Source organism: Tursiops truncatus, chromosome 19 (assembly GCF_011762595.2).
Source record: "Tursiops truncatus isolate mTurTru1 chromosome 19, mTurTru1.mat.Y, whole genome shotgun sequence".
NCBI classification, from domain to species: domain Eukaryota; kingdom Metazoa; phylum Chordata; class Mammalia; order Artiodactyla; family Delphinidae; genus Tursiops; species Tursiops truncatus.
This window is the reverse complement of record NC_047052.1, coordinates 51802007-51819601: the sequence shown is the minus strand read 5'-3', so window position 1 is coordinate 51819601 and position 17595 is coordinate 51802007. Positions and strand designations below refer to the sequence as shown.

At 49.4% G+C, this 17595-nt stretch overlaps 4 protein-coding genes across 14 annotated transcripts in view; 3 read left to right on the top strand and 1 right to left on the bottom strand.

Moving 5' to 3' along the window:
• VRK3 (VRK serine/threonine kinase 3) overlaps positions 1-13403 on the top strand; it is a 69944-nt gene extending 56541 nt beyond the window's left edge. For 6 of the 10 annotated variants that reach the window (XM_073796647.1, XM_073796651.1, XM_073796649.1 and 3 more), the window contains one exon: positions 12715-13401. In XM_073796647.1, coding sequence (XP_073652748.1) covers positions 12715-13004 — 290 coding nt within the window. In that variant the 3' untranslated portion in view covers positions 13005-13401. Of the gene's footprint in view, positions 1-12714 lie in introns of all 10 variants that reach the window. The other 4 variants (XM_073796657.1, XM_073796654.1, XM_073796655.1 and 1 more) reach the window with 3 other exon arrangements.
• ATF5 (activating transcription factor 5) lies at positions 10569-15978 on the bottom strand. Its single transcript, XM_033845753.2, has 3 exons — positions 15067-15978; positions 13428-13724; positions 10569-12200 (listed from the first exon to the last, which is right to left on the bottom strand). The coding sequence occupies exons 2-3, from the start codon at positions 13603-13605 to the stop codon at positions 11539-11541; spliced, it is 840 nt and encodes a 279-aa protein (XP_033701644.1). The 5' UTR covers positions 13606-13724; positions 15067-15978; the 3' UTR covers positions 10569-11538.
• IL4I1 (interleukin 4 induced 1) overlaps positions 13604-17595 on the top strand; it is a 42833-nt gene continuing 38841 nt past the window's right edge. Inside the window, exons 1-2 of the mRNA XM_073795669.1 lie at positions 13604-13743; positions 14962-15117. Coding sequence (XP_073651770.1) covers positions 13604-13743; positions 14962-15117 — 296 coding nt within the window. The remainder of the gene's footprint in view (positions 13744-14961; positions 15118-17595) is intronic.
• The window catches only part of NUP62 (nucleoporin 62), a 25226-nt gene continuing 22608 nt past the window's right edge, over positions 14978-17595 (top strand). The window contains exon 1 of one of the 2 annotated variants that reach the window (XM_033845740.2): positions 14978-15117. The gene's annotated coding sequence lies outside the window, so the exon portion shown is untranslated. The remainder of the gene's footprint in view (positions 15118-17595) is intronic. The other variant, XM_033845741.2, reaches the window with a different exon arrangement.

Here is a 17595-nt window from a genome sequence, read left to right as displayed (position 1 = left end):
CATCCCCCAAGTCAAGCCCAAGGGATTGGACGTTAACTAGCAAATATAAACACTATGAACAGGGACTTCCCTGGTGGCCCAGTGGTTAAGAATCCATCTTGCGATGCAGGGGATGCCAGTTCAATCCCTGGTTGGGGAACTAAGATCCCATGTGCCATGGGGCAACTAAGCTCGTGCACTGCAACTAGAGAGCCCAAGTGCTGCAACTACAGAACCCACGCGCTCTGGAGCCCACGCCACAACGAGAGAGAAACGCATGCACTACAACGAAAGATCCCGCATGCCACAACTAAGACCCATTGCAGCAAAAAATAAATAAATAATAAATCTATTTTAAAAATGGTTAAAATGGTAAATTTTATGTTATGGGTATTTTAAGACAATTTTTTTTAATGTTAAGAGAAAAACAAAACATGACTGATAGACTGTCCATGGAAAAAAGGAAAAAGGTTTCTCCTGCTTTTTTTTTTTGTCAAAGGGACCTCACATTTTCATTTTGCTCAGGGGCCTGCAAAAGATTTAGGCAGCACTTGTAAGAAGCTTCCAGACTCAGACCTGCCCTAAGAGCAGAGCGTGGTCAGCACTGCCCAGAGGCTGGGTTGATGAGCATCTGTCCCTCTCCTGAGGGTCGGGACAACATAGGAATGAAGGACACATATCTGGGACCACTCTGCTGGCATCTAACCCAACTTCTCAAGTGACTGGCAATACATATAGTAAAGAATTAACCTCATCCAAAGAGAGGCGTGGGCTTTACCCAGCTCCTGGGAGGGAATCCTAAGCCCTTGGCATGTGTGTCTCGGTGTCCACATTTCCTTTTTATTTTTTAATAAGAATACTGGTCATATCGGATTAGGCCCACCCTAATGACCTCACCTTAACTTGATCACCTGCAAAGACCCTGTTTCCAAATAAGTTCACATTCACAGGTACTGGGGGTTAGGTCTTGAACATCTTTTTTGGAGGGACACAATTCAACCCATAACAGACCCCCAGTAAAAACGCTGGACACCAAGGTTTATACTCCACAAATGCTGTCACACATCGTTGCTGGGTGTATTGGTCAGCTTTGAGTTGCCATAAGATACCACACACTGGGCAGCTTAAACAACAGAAATGTATCAACACTTTCTCACAGTTCTGGAGGCCAGAAGTCCAAGATCCAGGTGTTAGCTTGGCGAGGGTCTGCTTCCTGGCTGGCAGATAGCTGCCTTCTCACTGTGCCCTCACATGTCAGAGACAGAGAGAGGGAGAGAGAGAGAACTGTGGTGTCTCTGTGTCTCTTCCTATAAGGGCACTAATCCTATTGCATAAGGGTCCCACCCTTATGACCTCATTTAACCTTAATTACCCCCTTGTTTCTATCTCCAAATACAGTCACATTGAGGGGGTTAGGGCTTCAACATATGAATTGGGGATGGGGGGATTCAGTCCATAGCACTCGGACAATTAAGCACTGTCCACATGACTTCACTGGGAGAGACCACCGGAACCTTGTGCCTGGCCTCCCCTGGACCCTGTCCTGTGAACTTTGCAGATTTTATTTTATTCTATTCTATTCTAAATTTTTTTCTTTGGCCGTGCAGCGTGACTTACAGGATCTTTGTTCCTCCACCAGGGATGGAAGCCGGGGCCCCAGCAGTGAGAGTGCGGAATCCTAACCACTGGATGGCCAGGGAATTCCTTCCTTGGCAAATTGTAACCTGTGTCCTTTTGTTGTAACAAATCCTGAGTATAACAGTTTCTCTGAATTCTTTAAGTCCTTCCAATGAATCATCAAACTTCAGGGTGGTCTTGGGGATCCCCAGAACAGTCTGTTTCCCTCCTCCTCCTCAGACTGTGGTGCAGAAAGCCACCGTTTACCTAAGTGGGGGCGACGGTGCCCACCTGCCTGGGTCTGCCCATCCTGGGGACCAGCCCTCGCCTTTTCGAGCGCCCTCTGGTGGACCTGCAGTGGTCAGCTCTCAAAGAGCCCAGAACTTGTCTAGGATGGGAAGTTGCTGACCGGGAAAATTGCTGAGTTTATCACAAATACATAAAAAGGAAATGGATAAATGCAGCCTGAAAAGCACAGAAAATGCACAGAGGAAATCCTCAGTTCCTCTTCATCTACAACCAGTTTCTCACTTTACTTCCCTATCACTTGTCTCTCAAACAGGAGGCAACATCACTTTTTTTTTTAATATTCATTTTTTTTTATTTGGCTGTGTGGGGTCTTAGTTGTGGTACATGGATCTTCGATCTTTGTTGCAACATGTTTTTGTTTTGTTTTGTTTAATTGAGGCAGGCAGGATCTTCGATCTTCCTTGCGACGTTTTTGTTTTGGTTTGGTTTGGTTTTAGTTGCAAGATGTGAACTCCTAGTTGAAGCATATGGGATCCAACTTCCTGACCAGGGATCAAACCAGGGCCCCCTGCACTGGGAGTACAGAGTCTTAGCCACTGGACCAACATGGAAGTCCCTGGAGGCAACATCACTTTTAACTAAATGGTCCCAGCTGGTACCAAGGTGCCCATCCCTCCTCTTGCACTTGCTACAATGTCGTCTACAGACCGGCCTGGACCCCATGCAGAGCAGGCCTTGGGGGCAGGCTCTGAGGAGAAGGGAAACCAGGATCTCTGTCTCTGACTCGATCGCTCTGCCTTGTCTTGGTTGGAGTCAGTTTTCCAATTTCTACAGAATTGCAAAACAGGCCCCGAAAACTTCCCTTCTTTCAAATCAAGTAGACTATTCATTGCTTTTCCAATAGATGGCCAGAAAGAACGGGGGTGGGGAGGTCAGCCACTGGTAGGATTTCTGGGAGACTCAGGACCACATGGCATGGACACAGTGCTGAGGACCAAGCTGTCACCCAAAGTCAGGAGCACTATTCTTTCTCTTCCATGGGAGATGTCATTGCCTCTGGGCCTCCTTGGCCTGAAAACTAGGTCCAGTTGCCTGGATATAGAGCTCCACCATTCCTGGGAGAAATAGTAGGGTGGAGAGTTTACCCCAGGACTCACAATGAATAACACCCAAATGGGTGTGTGTCAGCTTGTGTATGTGTGCAAGTGTGTTTGGGGCCCAGAGCAGGCCATCTCAAAATGTGCTTCAATGGCATATTGATTATTTTGCATTATAGTTACTCAAGAAACTGCCAGGACTTCCCTGGTGGTGCAGTGGTTAAGAATCTGCCTGCCAATGCAGGGGACTCGGGTTCCAGGCCTGTTCCGGGAAAAATGGAGCAACTAAGCCTGTGCATCACAACTACTGAGCCTGCGCTGTACAGCCCGCGAGCCATAACTACTGAGCCCGCATACCACAACTACTGAAGTCCACGCACCTAGAGCCTGTGCTCCGCAACAAGAGAAGCCTCCGCAGTGAGAAGCCCGCGCACCACAGCAAAGAGTAGCCCCCGCTCCCCACAACTAGAGAAAGCCCATGCACAGCAGCAAAGACCCAGCACAGCCATAAATAAATAAAGATAAATAAATAAATAGATAGATAGAAACGGCCAACTCAAGAGGACACTCTGACCCTCCTTTCTGCTTCCCTGAGAGCAGGACATAAATCTCTCAAGTGAAAGGTGCCCTCCCCACATCTGGAGGGAGAAGGACACCCTTATCAACAGACCTAGGGAATTCGAGGCGAGAAGCCTGTGTAAACAAACGTCCTTACTTCTTTAATTTACTACCCCAAGGCTAAATTCTCACTAGATTCTTCACTAATTGGGCACCCAAAGCCCAAGTCTCTTTGTCCTGTCAATTCCTCACAGATTTGTTTCTTTGCCTAAAAAGCATAAAACCTGCCCAATTTGGCCACTTCTTAGGTCCCATTCCAGGTGGAGGGTTCCAGAAGACAGTGTATGTGATCGGCTGAATAATGGCCCCCAGAGACATCCCCGTCTTAATCCCCGGAACGTGTGAATACGTGTTACCTTGCAGGGCAAAAGACCTTTGCAGGTGTGATCACATTAAAGCTCTTGGTGGGGGGGGGGGGGGGTGGAGAGATTCTCCAGGTGGAGCCTCGTTGTGATCACAAGTTAATAAGACAGAGGCAGAGGGAGCATGGACCACAGCAGAGGTAAATGATAGACGATGATCAAAGAGATGGTAGTGATGCCATCGCCAGAACCTGCAAGAAGCAAGAAAGAGATTCACCTTTGAGATCCTCCAGGAGGAACCAACCCTGCTGACACCTTGATTTATCTCCCTGAGACTCTGTTTGGACTTTTAGACTCCAGAACCGTAAGAGAATGCATTTGGGTTGTTTTAAGTTGAAGTGGAAGCCCTACTCCCTTGAGAGGCTCTAGAGGAGAATCCATCCCCTTGCCTCAAGGCCCCTTCCGCCATCTGCAAAGCCAATGGCGTAGCATCTTCTCTGTCTGCCTCTGCTTTCATCTGCTTTTCCATCACACGGGCTTCTCTTCTGTGTTCAAATCTCCCTCCACCTCCCTCTTAGGAGAATGCTTGTGGTTCCATTTAGGGCCAATGCAGAGAATCCGGGATAATCGCCCCATCTCAAAATGCTTAATTTAATCACATAGGCTAAGTCATTTCTGCCATAGAAATGAACATTCACAGGTTTCCAAAGATTACGAACTGGATGTCTTTGAGGGCTCTGTTCTTGCACATAAATATTGCATGATTCCTTTTATATGAAGTATTCGGACTGGGCAAAGCCACAGGGACAGAAAGCAGACGAATGGTTTCCAGGAGCTGGGGGGAGAGGGGTTTTGGGGGTGATTGCTTAACGGGTCCAGGCTTCCTGTTTGGGGGTGGGGGAGGGGATGAAACAGTTCTGGAGCGAGATAGTGGTGATGGTTGCACAACACTGTGAACGTGCTAAACGCCACTGAATTATACAGTTTAAGATGGTTAAAATGGTAAATGTCATGTTATGTATGTTTTTATTGAAGTATAGTTGATTTACAATGTTGTGTTAGTGTCAGGTATACAGCAAAGTGATTCAGTTATACATATATATCTATCCTTTATCAGATTCTTTTCCATTATAGGTTACTACAAGATATTGAATATAGTTCCCTGTGCTATACAGTAGGTCCTACTTTATATATAGTAGTGTATATCTGCTAATTACCAATTCCAAATTTATCCCTACCCCACTTTCCCCTTTGGTAAGCGTAAGTTTGTTTTCCATGTCTGTGAGTCTATTTCTGGTTTGTAAATAAGGTCATTTGTATCATTTTTTTAGATTCTACAAATAAGCGCTATCATATGATATCTTTCTTTGTCTGACTTACTTCACTTAGTATGATCATCTCTAGGTCCATCCATGTTGCTGCAAATGGCATGATTTCATTCTTTTTTGTGGATGAGTAATATTCCATTGTGTGTGTGTATATATATATATCACATCTTCTTTACCCATTCTTCTGTCGATGGAAATTTAGGTTGCTTCCCTGTCTTGCTACTGTAAACAGTGCTGCTATATATTTTGTATTTTTAACACAATTTTTTTAAGTCCTCAGGGCCACTAATACAGAAACAGCACATTTCTGGCTATTATCAACATAGTTTATTATCAACAAACCAGCTATGAAACAGGACTGAGTCATTTACCCCCTGGTGGATTATTTTCCTAGCACTACCGTAATAAAGCACCACAAATGTGGTGCTTAAATTAACAGAAATGTATTTTCTCACAGTTCTGGAGGCTAGAAGTCCAAAATCATGGTGTTGGCAGGGCTCTCCTCTCTCCGAAGTCTCTAGGGAAGGACCCTTCCTTGCCTCTTCCAGCTTCTGGTGGCTGCTGGCAATCTCTGGCATCCCTTGGCTTGTGGATGCATCCCTGCCTCTGTCTTCACCTGGCCTTCTCCCTGCATGTCTGTCTCTGTGTTTCTTTTCTTCTTGTAAGGACATCAGTTATATGGGATGAATGACCCACCCTACTGTAATGTGACCTCATCTTAACCAATTACATCTGCAATGACACTATTTCCAAACAAAGTCACATTCTGGGGCTCTGGGAAGAACATAAATGTGGAGGAGACACTATCCAACCCAGTACACTTGGTCAGATGGTCATTGGGAACTCCAGGTGGAACTTGAACACGGTTGAACATTCAGGGCAAGACCACAGAGCAGCATACGTAGGTGATACAGGAATCTCGGGACCTGTTAATGTAACTGGCCTTTGCCATCTGGCCCTGTTAGATCCCTTCTCCTGAAGGAGGGTTAATGCCACGCCCAAGCTTACTTCATAATTCATCACAGTTCAGTACTGAAGAGGCAGTATAGCTCCATAACACTTACTGACCAGCTCACATTACTTTCTCTTTATGCCTTTACTGCAATCTGGATGTCGCTCATTGTAAGAAAATGATTTATTTACTTGTCTGGCTATTCCACTGACCCAGAGACAGGGCCCCACGCTAGATTCAGCTGTGACTCCAGTACTAATTGTTGTCTGGTTGGACCCTGGGCTCCTTTGCAGTATTTCACTGGCTTTGGCAGCTCCCCGCCCCCCGCCAACTACGCCAAGGGAACTGGGTTTACTTCTACCGCAAGCACAATGCCGAGGAAAAACTCTGGTCATGGAATCAAGGTCACTGGACTCAACTCAGAGATCTCCCTAGGTGGGGAAATGTGGCTTTGGTGATTCACTCCCCTACTGTGATCCTCAGTTTTCTCTTCTGTAAAGTGGGAATTTTTAGCAATTGGTTTAACAAATACATCAGGCCCTTCAAAGTGATTTACAACTATTAACTCACTTAATGCTCAGACAGCCCTATCAAGCAGGTGCTATTAGTCCCATTTTAGAGCAGAGGAAACTGAGGCACAGAGAGGCTAAGCGAGCTGCCCAAGGTCACACAGCCGCCTGGATTCCACCCCGGGTTGTCTCGCGCCAGACTAGGCTGGGAGGCCTTCCTGTACCGGCAGGGTGGTGAATTTGAGGTCTCGTCCGTCCTCCCATACAGGGATGTGAGCTCTGGGAGGTGCACAGAGGCATTTAATGAACACTGTGGAATGAAGGAATGAGTGGATATTTTAGGATGGCCACATCCCTTCGTGACCGCCTGCACCCTCCTGTCGCTTTCTGTTCTGGGAATTCTATTCGTGGTCAGGGCTTCTAGTCCCAGTAAACCGGATCCTCGGGGCGAGAGGAGACCCCAAGGAAATCACGGGCTAGGGCTGAGTCAAGGTTGGAGGTTAACCACTCACAGCGGGGCACAGCGCCACCTGGCGGCGGAGTCCTGCTAAGACAGAGACGCCGAGAGACCAGGAACGTTTGCTTTGGGTGTGGTTGAATCGGCAGCTTTGAAAGGGAGTTGATAGCGGGTGGGCAGTTGTCTGAAAATCAGTATTTGATACTGGGTGCTTCATAACTTTGGCTCAGGTAAATGTTAGCACTGTCACAAATAAATATGTTTTACTGTCGAGTGGAGAAGGGCAAAACCTGCCCCTTTGGCTAGGTCAGCCCTCAGGTGGAATTTCAGCCCCAATTCACAACACCTGGCTGGCCCAAGTGTCGAGACTTGAATTTAAGTAGAAATAAATACGAACATAGCAGTTCTCACGCTTTTTGGTCTCAGAGACCCCTTTGCACTCTTAAATAAATAAGAGACCCCAAAGAACTTTTGTTTGCATGGGTTATATCTCAATATTTATAGTCCCACGTGCCAGGGCTCAAACCCAGCCAGAACCCAGATTGGGACTTGAATCCACAGTCTTTTAATTGAGATCACACACCTGGTCTCAGGACTTAATGAAGCTCAGTTCCTTGATGTCTCGCTTCAGAAAAAATTCAGTGAGAGACAAAGTGATAGGTAAGAAGGGATTTATTTAGAGAGAAACACACTCCACCAACAAAATGTGGGCCATCTCAGAAGGCAAGAAGCCCTGAAGTATGGAGTGGTTAGTTTTTATGGGCTGGGTAATTTCACAGGCTAATGAGTGGCAGGATTATTCCAACTATTTGGGGTAAGAGGTGGAGATTTCCAGGAATTGGGCCACTGCCCACTTTTTGGCCTTTTATGGTTAGCCTCTGAACTGTCATGGCGCTGGTGGGTGTGTCATTTAGCATATGCTAATGTATTAAAATGAGGCTCAAGGTCCACTGGAAGTCAAATCTTCTGACATCTCGGACCTAGTTAGTTCTAACCAGTTTTTGTCATGTCCTATGGTTATGTCATTCTTTTAAAGGTTGTGCCCTGTCCCTTTCCTTCCTGTTTCAGTTTTAGCAATTAAAATTACAAAACTTTTAAATTGAGAATACACAAACACATATTCCATTAGCCGTCAGAGTAACGATGTCATACATCACATAACCTCTGGAAAATTCCAGAGAGAGAGGGAGAGGGAGAGGGAGAGGGAGAGGGAGAGAGGGAGGCAAACAACATCTTACTATTACTATGAAAATAGTTTTAACTTTGTAAAATACCTGAAAGTGCCTTGGGGACCCTGAGGTCCCCAGACAACATTGGGAACTGCTGGCCTAGAAGCCCCTGCATCCCTGTATTCCTGACCCTGGCTGACTCTCTTAGTTCTATCTTAATGACCAGACTCCCTAACATCCAGTTTCCCCTTTTCCTTTTGGTAATAGGACCACCTAGGCTCTGGCTGAGAAAATGACCACCCATCTAGAGACTATATTTCCCAGGCTACTTTGCAGGTGGGTGTTCCCACGTGACAAATTTCAGCCAAAGGAAGGGAGCAGAAAAGATGTGGAAAACTCCCAGCTCACATCCTTAAAAGGAGGGTCCTTAAAAGGAGGCTGCTTGCTCTCCAGTATCTCTTTGCCCTTTCCTGCTTTCCGTAACAAAGTTATACCAATGATGACTTGGCTTCAACTGTCTTGAAGAGGCTGACACTTTAGGAGAATGGTTCCCAAATTGTGGTCCCCAGACCAGCTGTAGCTGCAGCAGTGGCACCTGGGGCTTTGTGAGAGAGGCAAATTCTCAGGCCCCATCCAAGTCCTGCTGAATCAGAAACTCTGGGGCATGGGGCCCAGGACTGTGTTTCCAAAAACCGTCCAGGGGATTCTGATGCACAATCAAGTTTGAGGACCAGAGCTGGGAGATGTGGAGCAACAAGGTAGAAGGAAACTGGGTCCATGGATCACCTCAGCAGGTAGGGCCGACCTACTCGCTGCCCCACCTACCAGTGTGGATATTTACATGAGAAAATCAATCCATCTCACTAAAGCCTCTGTTATGTGGTCTTTGGTAAATCGATGCCTTAATCGACAGTATATTTAAATACACTCCTTGATTCTTCTTGAATTAAAAATTTTAGGCATACACCACACAACCATCAGAAATGGTTACTATCGGGTTGGCCAAAAAGTTCGTTTGGGTTTTTTCCATAATGAACCTTTTGGCCAACTCAATTTTTTTTTCTTTTTTTGCGGTACGCGGGCCTCTCACCATTGTGGCCTCTCCCGTTGCGGAGCACAGGCTCCGGACGCGCAGGCTCAGCGGCCATGGCTCACGGGCCCAGCTGCTCCGCGGCACGTGGGATCTTCCCGGACCGGGGCACGGACCCGCATCCTCTGCATCGGCAGGCGGACTCTCAACCACTGTACCACCAGGGAAGCCCTGGCCAACTCAATATTAAACAAAAAAAATTTTTTTAAAAAAAGGAAAAGACTAAGTTGGCAAAGATTGGGGAAACTGGAACCCTTGTGTACTGGTGGTGGGAACGTAAAATGGTGCCGCCGCTGTGGAACACAGCTGGGCATTTCCTCAAAAAATTAAAAATAGAATTACCATTTGATTCATCAATTCTACTTCTGGTTGAAACTTGAGGACCTTGAATAGTACCTCATATAAGTGGAATCATACACTATCTTTTGTGACTGCCTTATTTCACTTAGCATAATGTCCTCAAGGTTCATCCATGTTGTAGCATGTGTTAAAATTTCCTTCCTTTTTAAGGCTGAATCATATTCCATTCCTACAGCTAGGAGTACCCATGTAACATAGCTCTAGGCAATGAGATGTAAGCAGAAATCTACCAGAGCCAGCTAAGAAAGATTTGACCTCCTGTCTCAAATTTAGATACAATGCCTGGAGCTGTGGCCTCCATCCTGTGACCATGATGTAAAAGCCAAGAGAATCAGAGAGACTTCAGTTAACAGCAGCAGCCTCTCCTCTAGACTTCTGTGGGAAAAAACTTACGTGCACACCACTGATGGGCAGGTCTGCTGTTACTTGCAGCCAAAAGCATTTATAACTAATACACTTGGTCAAGTTATATCACCTCTGTCTCCCCAACCGGAATGTAGGTTCCACAGTGGCAGAAAACATGACTTTGTTCACCACTATGTGACCAGCCCTTCCTCTCCCAGCCAGCGCCCGGCAGAGCCCACACAGATGGAATGAGTGTTTGCGGTTATTCATCCAAAACCTAACAATACCTTCCTTTGTGGTTGACTGAAATAATCATGCAAAATGCTTAAAAGAGCACTCGGTACACAGTAAGCCTTCAAAAAACAGATGTAGCCAAATGTCTCCGCCATGGCTACCAGGCCACCTCCCACTTCCTCCCGACTTCCCCTGGGAAGCTTTGCTCAGACGGCTGGCTCTTCATCACAGGGTACCCCACAACTGTGCTGCAGCCATCCAGCCCCTTTTGGTGTCACCCTTTTTGGTGACAAGGCCCACGTGGAGCTCGCACCTTTGGCTATTCTCTTTTTTCCCTGTCTACGTAAGTAACAAATGGAAGCTAAAGTGGGTCTTGTACATTTACCAGTTCAATCAGTCCCACCTTGGCCTTGACTGTGTGTCGGTGTGTGTGCTTGACCGTAAGTATTATGTTATTTCCATTATTATCATTATCGTCTTTGGTCTAAGACTGCCCTCCCAGCAACTTCTCCTCTCAAAGACAAGACGCACAGCCAGAGGAAATTCTTCATTTTATTTCCACTCACAACCTCCAGAAAGGATCAGTCCCCGCCCTCCCTCACCTAGAGGCAGCCCCTCCCCCAACACCTTCACAAAACACTGATTTCCTCCCAGACCTAAAAGGAACACCCAGTCACCCATTATGGCCATTCCCACCCACCCACCCACCTCCCCAGCTGCCCACTTATCCACCTGCTCTGTGAACTGGGCCACCTTTTGGTTCCACCCCCAAATGTAGTTCCCCAAGGTCACTTGGCTTATTTTGCTTGTATTCTACGGGCAGCTTTCTTAAAGCCCTCCCTGACTTAGTCTCCAGATGGCTTCCCTGTCCTCCTTTGCATAGACGTTCTGCAGAGATTCCTGGCCTCACTTCCCTGCTTGAGAGACCAGGTTTCCAAGCTCTCCCCTGCCCCCCCAATTTCCCATGGGCCTCTGTTCCTCAGCTGTTAGTTGAAGGGTATAGATGTTGACTAAGGCCAAACATTCCATGATTCTGGGGAGGGAGGAGGGGAGCAAATTCAGAATGGACAGGAAAGGAGGCAAGGATAAAAGGGGAGGGGGAGGGGAGGGGAAGTTTGGACGGCAGCTAGAGGCAGGGGGATGATGGGGGACCTCCCAGCTCAGCCCCAGAAACAGAAGTGAGCCACAGCCGAAGAGCAGCATGCCCGCTATGGCCTGAAGACCCGGCCCAGCTAGCTGGGCCGGGTCCTCTGGCTTCGAGCCTTGTACACTTCGATGAGCAGATCCTTGACGTACTGGATCTCCCGCTCCACCGACTCAGCCCTCTCCCTCAGCTCCCGGTTCCGGGCCTCCAGCCCCTGGCACTCGCCCTCCAGGGCCTCGCCCTCTGCACGCTTCCTCTGGCGGTACCTCAGAGCTGCTGACTTGTTCTGGTCTCTCTTCTTTTGCTTGCGGTCCCCTCGGGTGGCGGCAGGATTGGGGTAGGGGGTGGGGCGGGAGGGTTGAGGGGGAGGAGAAGGGGGTTGCTGTGGGGGGCACAGGGGCGCCAACCCCGAGTCCCCCTGCTCGGCCTCACTGCGGCAGTAGATGGCCAGCAAGTCGAGGGTGTCCGGGGCCGGGGTCGGGGGGAGGTCAAAGGTGGGCAGGGGGAGGGGAAGGGAGAGGGTGGGTGCCGGTGCTGGCTGTGTCGGAGGTGGGGAGGATGGTGGGAGGAGTGGGGCATCAAGGAAGTCTTCCATCTGCTCCAGCTCCTTCTTGAGGAGGGAGGCCATAGCTTCCAGGTCAGGTGGGGGTGGGGAAGGTGGGGGGAGGGCACCTGAGGGCAAGGGGGGCTCCAGAGGGAGGAGGGCTGTAAAGTCCACCCTCTCGGTCATCCAGTCGGAGAAGCCGTCGCCTGGAGGATTGGAGAGGGACAGAAAGCTCCTTGAGTTCCTAAGCCTCCACCCAACCAGGTCCCACTCACGACTACTTCATTCGTCCCATTCGTTGAGTAAAACCACCAACCAGCCAATCAGTCAACCAACCAATCAAGGAATCATCAAACCAGTCAACAGACCAACAGACCAGCCAACTAACCGACCAATTAGCCAAACAATCAATGAACCAGTCAACCAACCAATGACCCAAACAACAAAACAGTCAACCAGCCATTTCTGCAACCATTCTAACATCCTCTTTACCGATTAGCCTGCATCTGTGGTTTCTTGATTTACCCTCTAGTTTACTCGTAAACGGCAAACTAAATCACACATAAACACACCCTGTTTCATCTTTAATTACTGAAAACCCACTATGTACCGAGCATTTGGGATACACTAATGAATAAAACACTTCCTGCCTCAAGAGCTCTGCCTATGCTGTTTCCTCCACCCGAAAAGCTCTTCCCTTTTTTTTTTTTTTTTTTGCAGTACACGGGCCGAGCCGCTCCACGGCATGTGAGATCTTCCCGGACCGAGGCACGAACCCGTGTCCCCTGCATCGGCAGGCGGACGCTCAACCACTGCACCACCGGGGAAGCCCAGTTCTTCCCTTTTCATGGCTCATTCCTTACCATTCTTTAGGTCTCAGCCAAAATGTTACTGACTTGGAGAGGGTTTCCTGGCTCCCCGCTCTAAACGTGTCCTTGTTGTCATTTTTAAAAAATATATTTATTTATATATTTATTTATTTTTATTTATTTAGTTGCGCCGGGTCTTAGTTGAGGCAGGCAGGCTCCTTAGTTGCAGCATGTGGACTCTTAGTTGCGGCATGCGTGTGAGATCTAGTTCCCTGACCAGGGATCGAACCTGGGCCCCCTGCATTGGGAGTCTTAACCCCTGCGCCACCAGGAAAATCCCCCTTGTCATTTTTAAGCTCAGCTACTAAGTGTTTCCCACTTATCCCCATGCATCATGGTTTAATATGTCTCTTGTCTGTCTCCCCAGTAAAGTGTGAGCTCCAAGAGGGCAGGGATCATGTCAGTCTTGTTTCCAGCTGTATCCCCAGCACCTAAGACAGTGCCTGACTTATTATACATGCTCAATAAATACTTATTGAATGAGTGAAAAGTGAATGAATGAATTCTTCTCCCCTGCCCCCCACAGCCCAGCTCACCCCACCTCCATTCTTTGCCTGCCCTTACCTGCCAGGGGCTCTCCCCCCGCTGGAAGCCCGCCCTCTAGGGCTCCCCCAAGGACCTCATAGGGGCCCAGGGGGGCAGGGGCCAGGGGGAGTTTCCCATAGTCTACGAGCCAGCCCAACCCGCTAGCTGGGAGCAGGGTCCTGTCCAGCTCCAGCCCCAGGGTCGCCAGGAGTGACATGGCTGCAGCACGGGCGTTGGGCACGGATGGCAATGGAGAAGGCTGCACCAACAAGTGGCAGGAGGCTCTGGCGGTTACTCAGCTGGACGAAGACAGGCACCAAGGCAAAAGCGGAGTACCTACGAGTGTGACACAAAAGTGAGTGGGTCAGGGGCCAGCCTCACCTACTGCCAAAGCCACGGGTAAACCAAGCCATACCCCCAGGGCCCCGGGATTCCTTGCCCTTTCAGAATTCTAAATCTGCCCTTTCCTTCCCCAAATCTGAGCTCCACCCATTCCCAAGGGAATTCTCTTTACGCCCGACTTACTTTTCTTCAGAATTCCCCAGACCCAATCCTTCCAATACAGAAACCTATGGTCTCCCAGGGGAATTTCCTTAAGTCCCTCCCACCTACCGCATAATATTCCGTTTCATTAAAAAAAAACACTCAATCCCAGGAGAATTTTCTTGCAGCCACACCTCTTCCTCTAAAATACATTCTTTAGGCCCCACCTCCTCCCTAGAGTCCATCTCAAATCTCTTCCCAGGGGAATTCCCCCCTGTCCCGCCCCTTCATCAATGTCATCCGTTCGAATCCCACCCTTCCCTTTGAATTTTGCGGTGATTGCCACTGTCCCTCCAAATCCCGCTCCCACGGTTTATTTTAGCTCCACCCCTCCTCGACGATTCCCCAGAGGCCTCGCCTCTTTCTCGGATAGAAACACCATCCCCTCAGCTAACGGTTTTCTTAGTCCCGCCCCTTCTCACCGTGGGTTACCCCCCCCAAGCCCCACCCCCCGTGACGCCTCTTATCCTAGCTCCATCCCCTTAAACGGGTCGTTTCTAAGTCCCGCCTTCTCCCCTGTCAATCTAAACCAGCCCCCCCCCCCCCGCCCCGCTCCCCGGAGGTGCCTGAATGAAACGGAGGGAAGATGTGCTTTGCGCCTGAGCAAAGTGGAGGCGGGCGGGTGGAGGCTGCAGGCGGAGAACAGCTCCTCACTCTCCGCCATGCACACGCGGCTCTCTCGCCGAGGGCTAAAGCGCATGCTCCACCGCCGTAGCTGCCCCATTGCTCCCTCAGGCCTCCGCCCTCCTGGGGGTCAGTGCGCACGTGCGGCTGCTTACTGCCCGCCCTTTGCATAGAAATACTACCGCTGGTGGACAGATGCGCATGAGCAATCGCTCGCAGACTCATTCAGGGCGGGGGGGAACCACCACCCTCTCTGGGAACTAGTGCGCAGGCGCAAACGCACACGTGCTGTCTAAACACCAACGTTGTCTGGAAGAACGCACCCTCCCCCCATCGGGCCGAGTGCGCATGCTCGACCGCGCGCGCGAACGACCCGTCTTCCCTCTTCTGCGCCTGCGCGACCGTGATTCCTCAGTCTCGTCTCCCTACGCCCCAGACTCGGTCGTGAGGGCCGCGAGCTTGGAAAGGGCGGGAAAGGCCGTTGGAGAGGGAGAGGCGAGCGGTTACTCACTCCATGGCTGCGCAAAGGAGAGGCGGCGGCGGCCTTGGCTGAAGAAAGAAGGTAGGAACGGAGAGCGCAGGCGCGGTGAGCGCGGAGACTGGCCGCGGGCACAGAGGGGTCGCGGCTACAGAGCCATGGCCGGGGCTACGCGGGCTGAGGTGGCGTCGCGGTAGTGTGAGGAGAAATCATGATCTGAGGCTGGGGAATGAGGTGACCCCGTGGACTGGGGACAGATATACCGGAGGTGGCGCAGCACGGCCTGCCCGGATCCTTCCGCGCCCCGCCCCGCGCGGCCTCAACCGTGAGGCGGGCCTGACCGCCCGCCCTCGGGGATCCCGGGATCCGGCCCCCTCATCCTTCCCACCCCGGGAATTCAGGCCTCTCCTTTCTCTGACCTGTAGATCTAGCCCCGCTTTCCTCCCAGCCTCGGGGGTGCCGACCCTTCTTTCCCTCTGACTCTGGGGTCCGGCCCCCTCCTCCTTGTGGTCCGTGGTCCGCGGTCCGGCTCTCTGCTCCCTCTGATTTGGTGACTCGGCCCTTCCTCTTCCCTGAGACCCGCACTAGTTCATTTCGCCTTTCTTCTCCCCTGCTTCGCGAATTTCCGGTCAGCCACATGTTGATCTCTTTATCCTTAATTGCCGTCCCACTCGGAGAACACTTCTTGTGGCTTAGAGTCTGGCGTGAGTCACTGAGCACGCTCCGTTCAAATCAGAGACCGGCGAGGGTGGCCTTGGACAAGTAAATTCTCTAGTCTCTCAGATAGGGGATTATTTGTAAAGTAAGGAGAATAATCAAGTGTACCTGGTGGGGTCGTTTGTGAGAAATAAGTCCATTCCTGTGAAACCCAGATCCCACCTCCTACATGCTCGCTCAGCGTCTTTTATCATCAGTAGGAGGGAACTCTGAGTCTCGCGTCAACCCTTCCGACCCCCGTGGCCGGAGCCCCAGACACTTAACCATGCAACACTTGCTAATAGGTCGTTATTGTGTTTCCTTCACTCCTCCAAGGTGATTTCCAGCCATCCCTGCCCTCTCCCATTCAAATATGGACGCTCAGCCCCATCTTGGTGCAGGGAGTCGGTCATCGCCCTCAGTCTTATCTTTTCTCCATCCCCTGCTCACCTCTCCTCAGCCCTTATCCTTAGCACTCCTTTCAGGCCCGTTGGTTCATTCTTCTGTCCCTGCCCCTCCCCTAGACTTCCTTTCGAAGGATCCTCTACCTCGGCTGCGCCCCCCCCCCACTAGATCAGTCTTCACACTCTGCCAGAAAGAGGGAGATCTGTACTTGCATCACTAAAAGAGATCAGGCTTCCTAGCCATCCCCTCCCCCTGCACTGGACCCTCCACCAGCCCCAAGTGGATGTGGGTCTTTCCTGTGCAGCAGAAACCCCTCCTTTTCCCACCCTGCATTCATCCACATGCTTATGAGACTGAATCAAGATCCAAAGAAGGTGGGGGACCCTGATCTTGAGAGTTAGCTGGGAGTGAATACACACAGGCTTTTTTTCTTTTCCTTCCAAATGCATGTGCTCTTTTTTCTCCCGGCTTTATTGAGATATAATTGACATGTAGCACTGTATAAGTTTAAGGTGTACAACATAATGATTTGGCTTACACACCTGGTGAATTGATTACCACAGTAAGTTTAGTGAACATCCATCACCTCCTACAATTCCAACACTAAAGAAATAGAAAAAACACATACGTTTTTCCTTGTGATGAGAACTTTAGGATTTATACTCTTAACAACTTTCATATACAACATATAGCAGAGTTAATTATATTTATCGTATTGTACATTATATCCCTCGTACGGGCTGCTGTTGCATACAGGAAGTCTTTCTTGGGATCTGACCATGTTTCCTTATGATACTTAACTGTCCACTCTGCCAACTCTTGCCCTATAGGGGCTATGTTATTACCAAGGCAGCATAGAGTAGTGGTTAAGAGCACAGTCTCTGGAGCCAAGTTGTTGGGTTCAAACGCTGAGTACACCCCACTTACTAGCTTACTGGCAATTTCCCTTCCCTGTGCCTCGGTTACCATTAACAGTGCCAGAATAAAGCATGGAGTTGAGTTAATAGAAACGGACTGAGGTACGTGGCCGTTAATAGTACCTGCTTCTTAGTACTGTTTTGAGGATTAAATGAGTTAATCCAGGTCAAGTGTGCTTAGACTAGTGCCTGGCACACAGTAGGTGCTACATAAGGGGGTTTAATTATTACTTTCATTGAGTTGGATATGTTTTATCTCCATTGCTAAGCAGTAGTGCTTTTAAAGTTCTTCTAAGTAAGAAGGACCGACTTCCACTCCTCAGTGTAGATATTTGAGCGATAGCAGGTGGGATTAGGGGAGTCTGTTGGACAGGCCGCTGGCAGTGAGGGGGCACAATCACTCCCCAGTCTTCTTCGAAAAGACCTTCTAGATTATAACAGGTGGACTAGGTAGAGTATTTTTCTTTAAATAACTTATTTTGGAATAATTGTAGATGTACTGCAAAGACAGTGCAGAGTCCCCTTATACCCCTCTTCCAGTCTC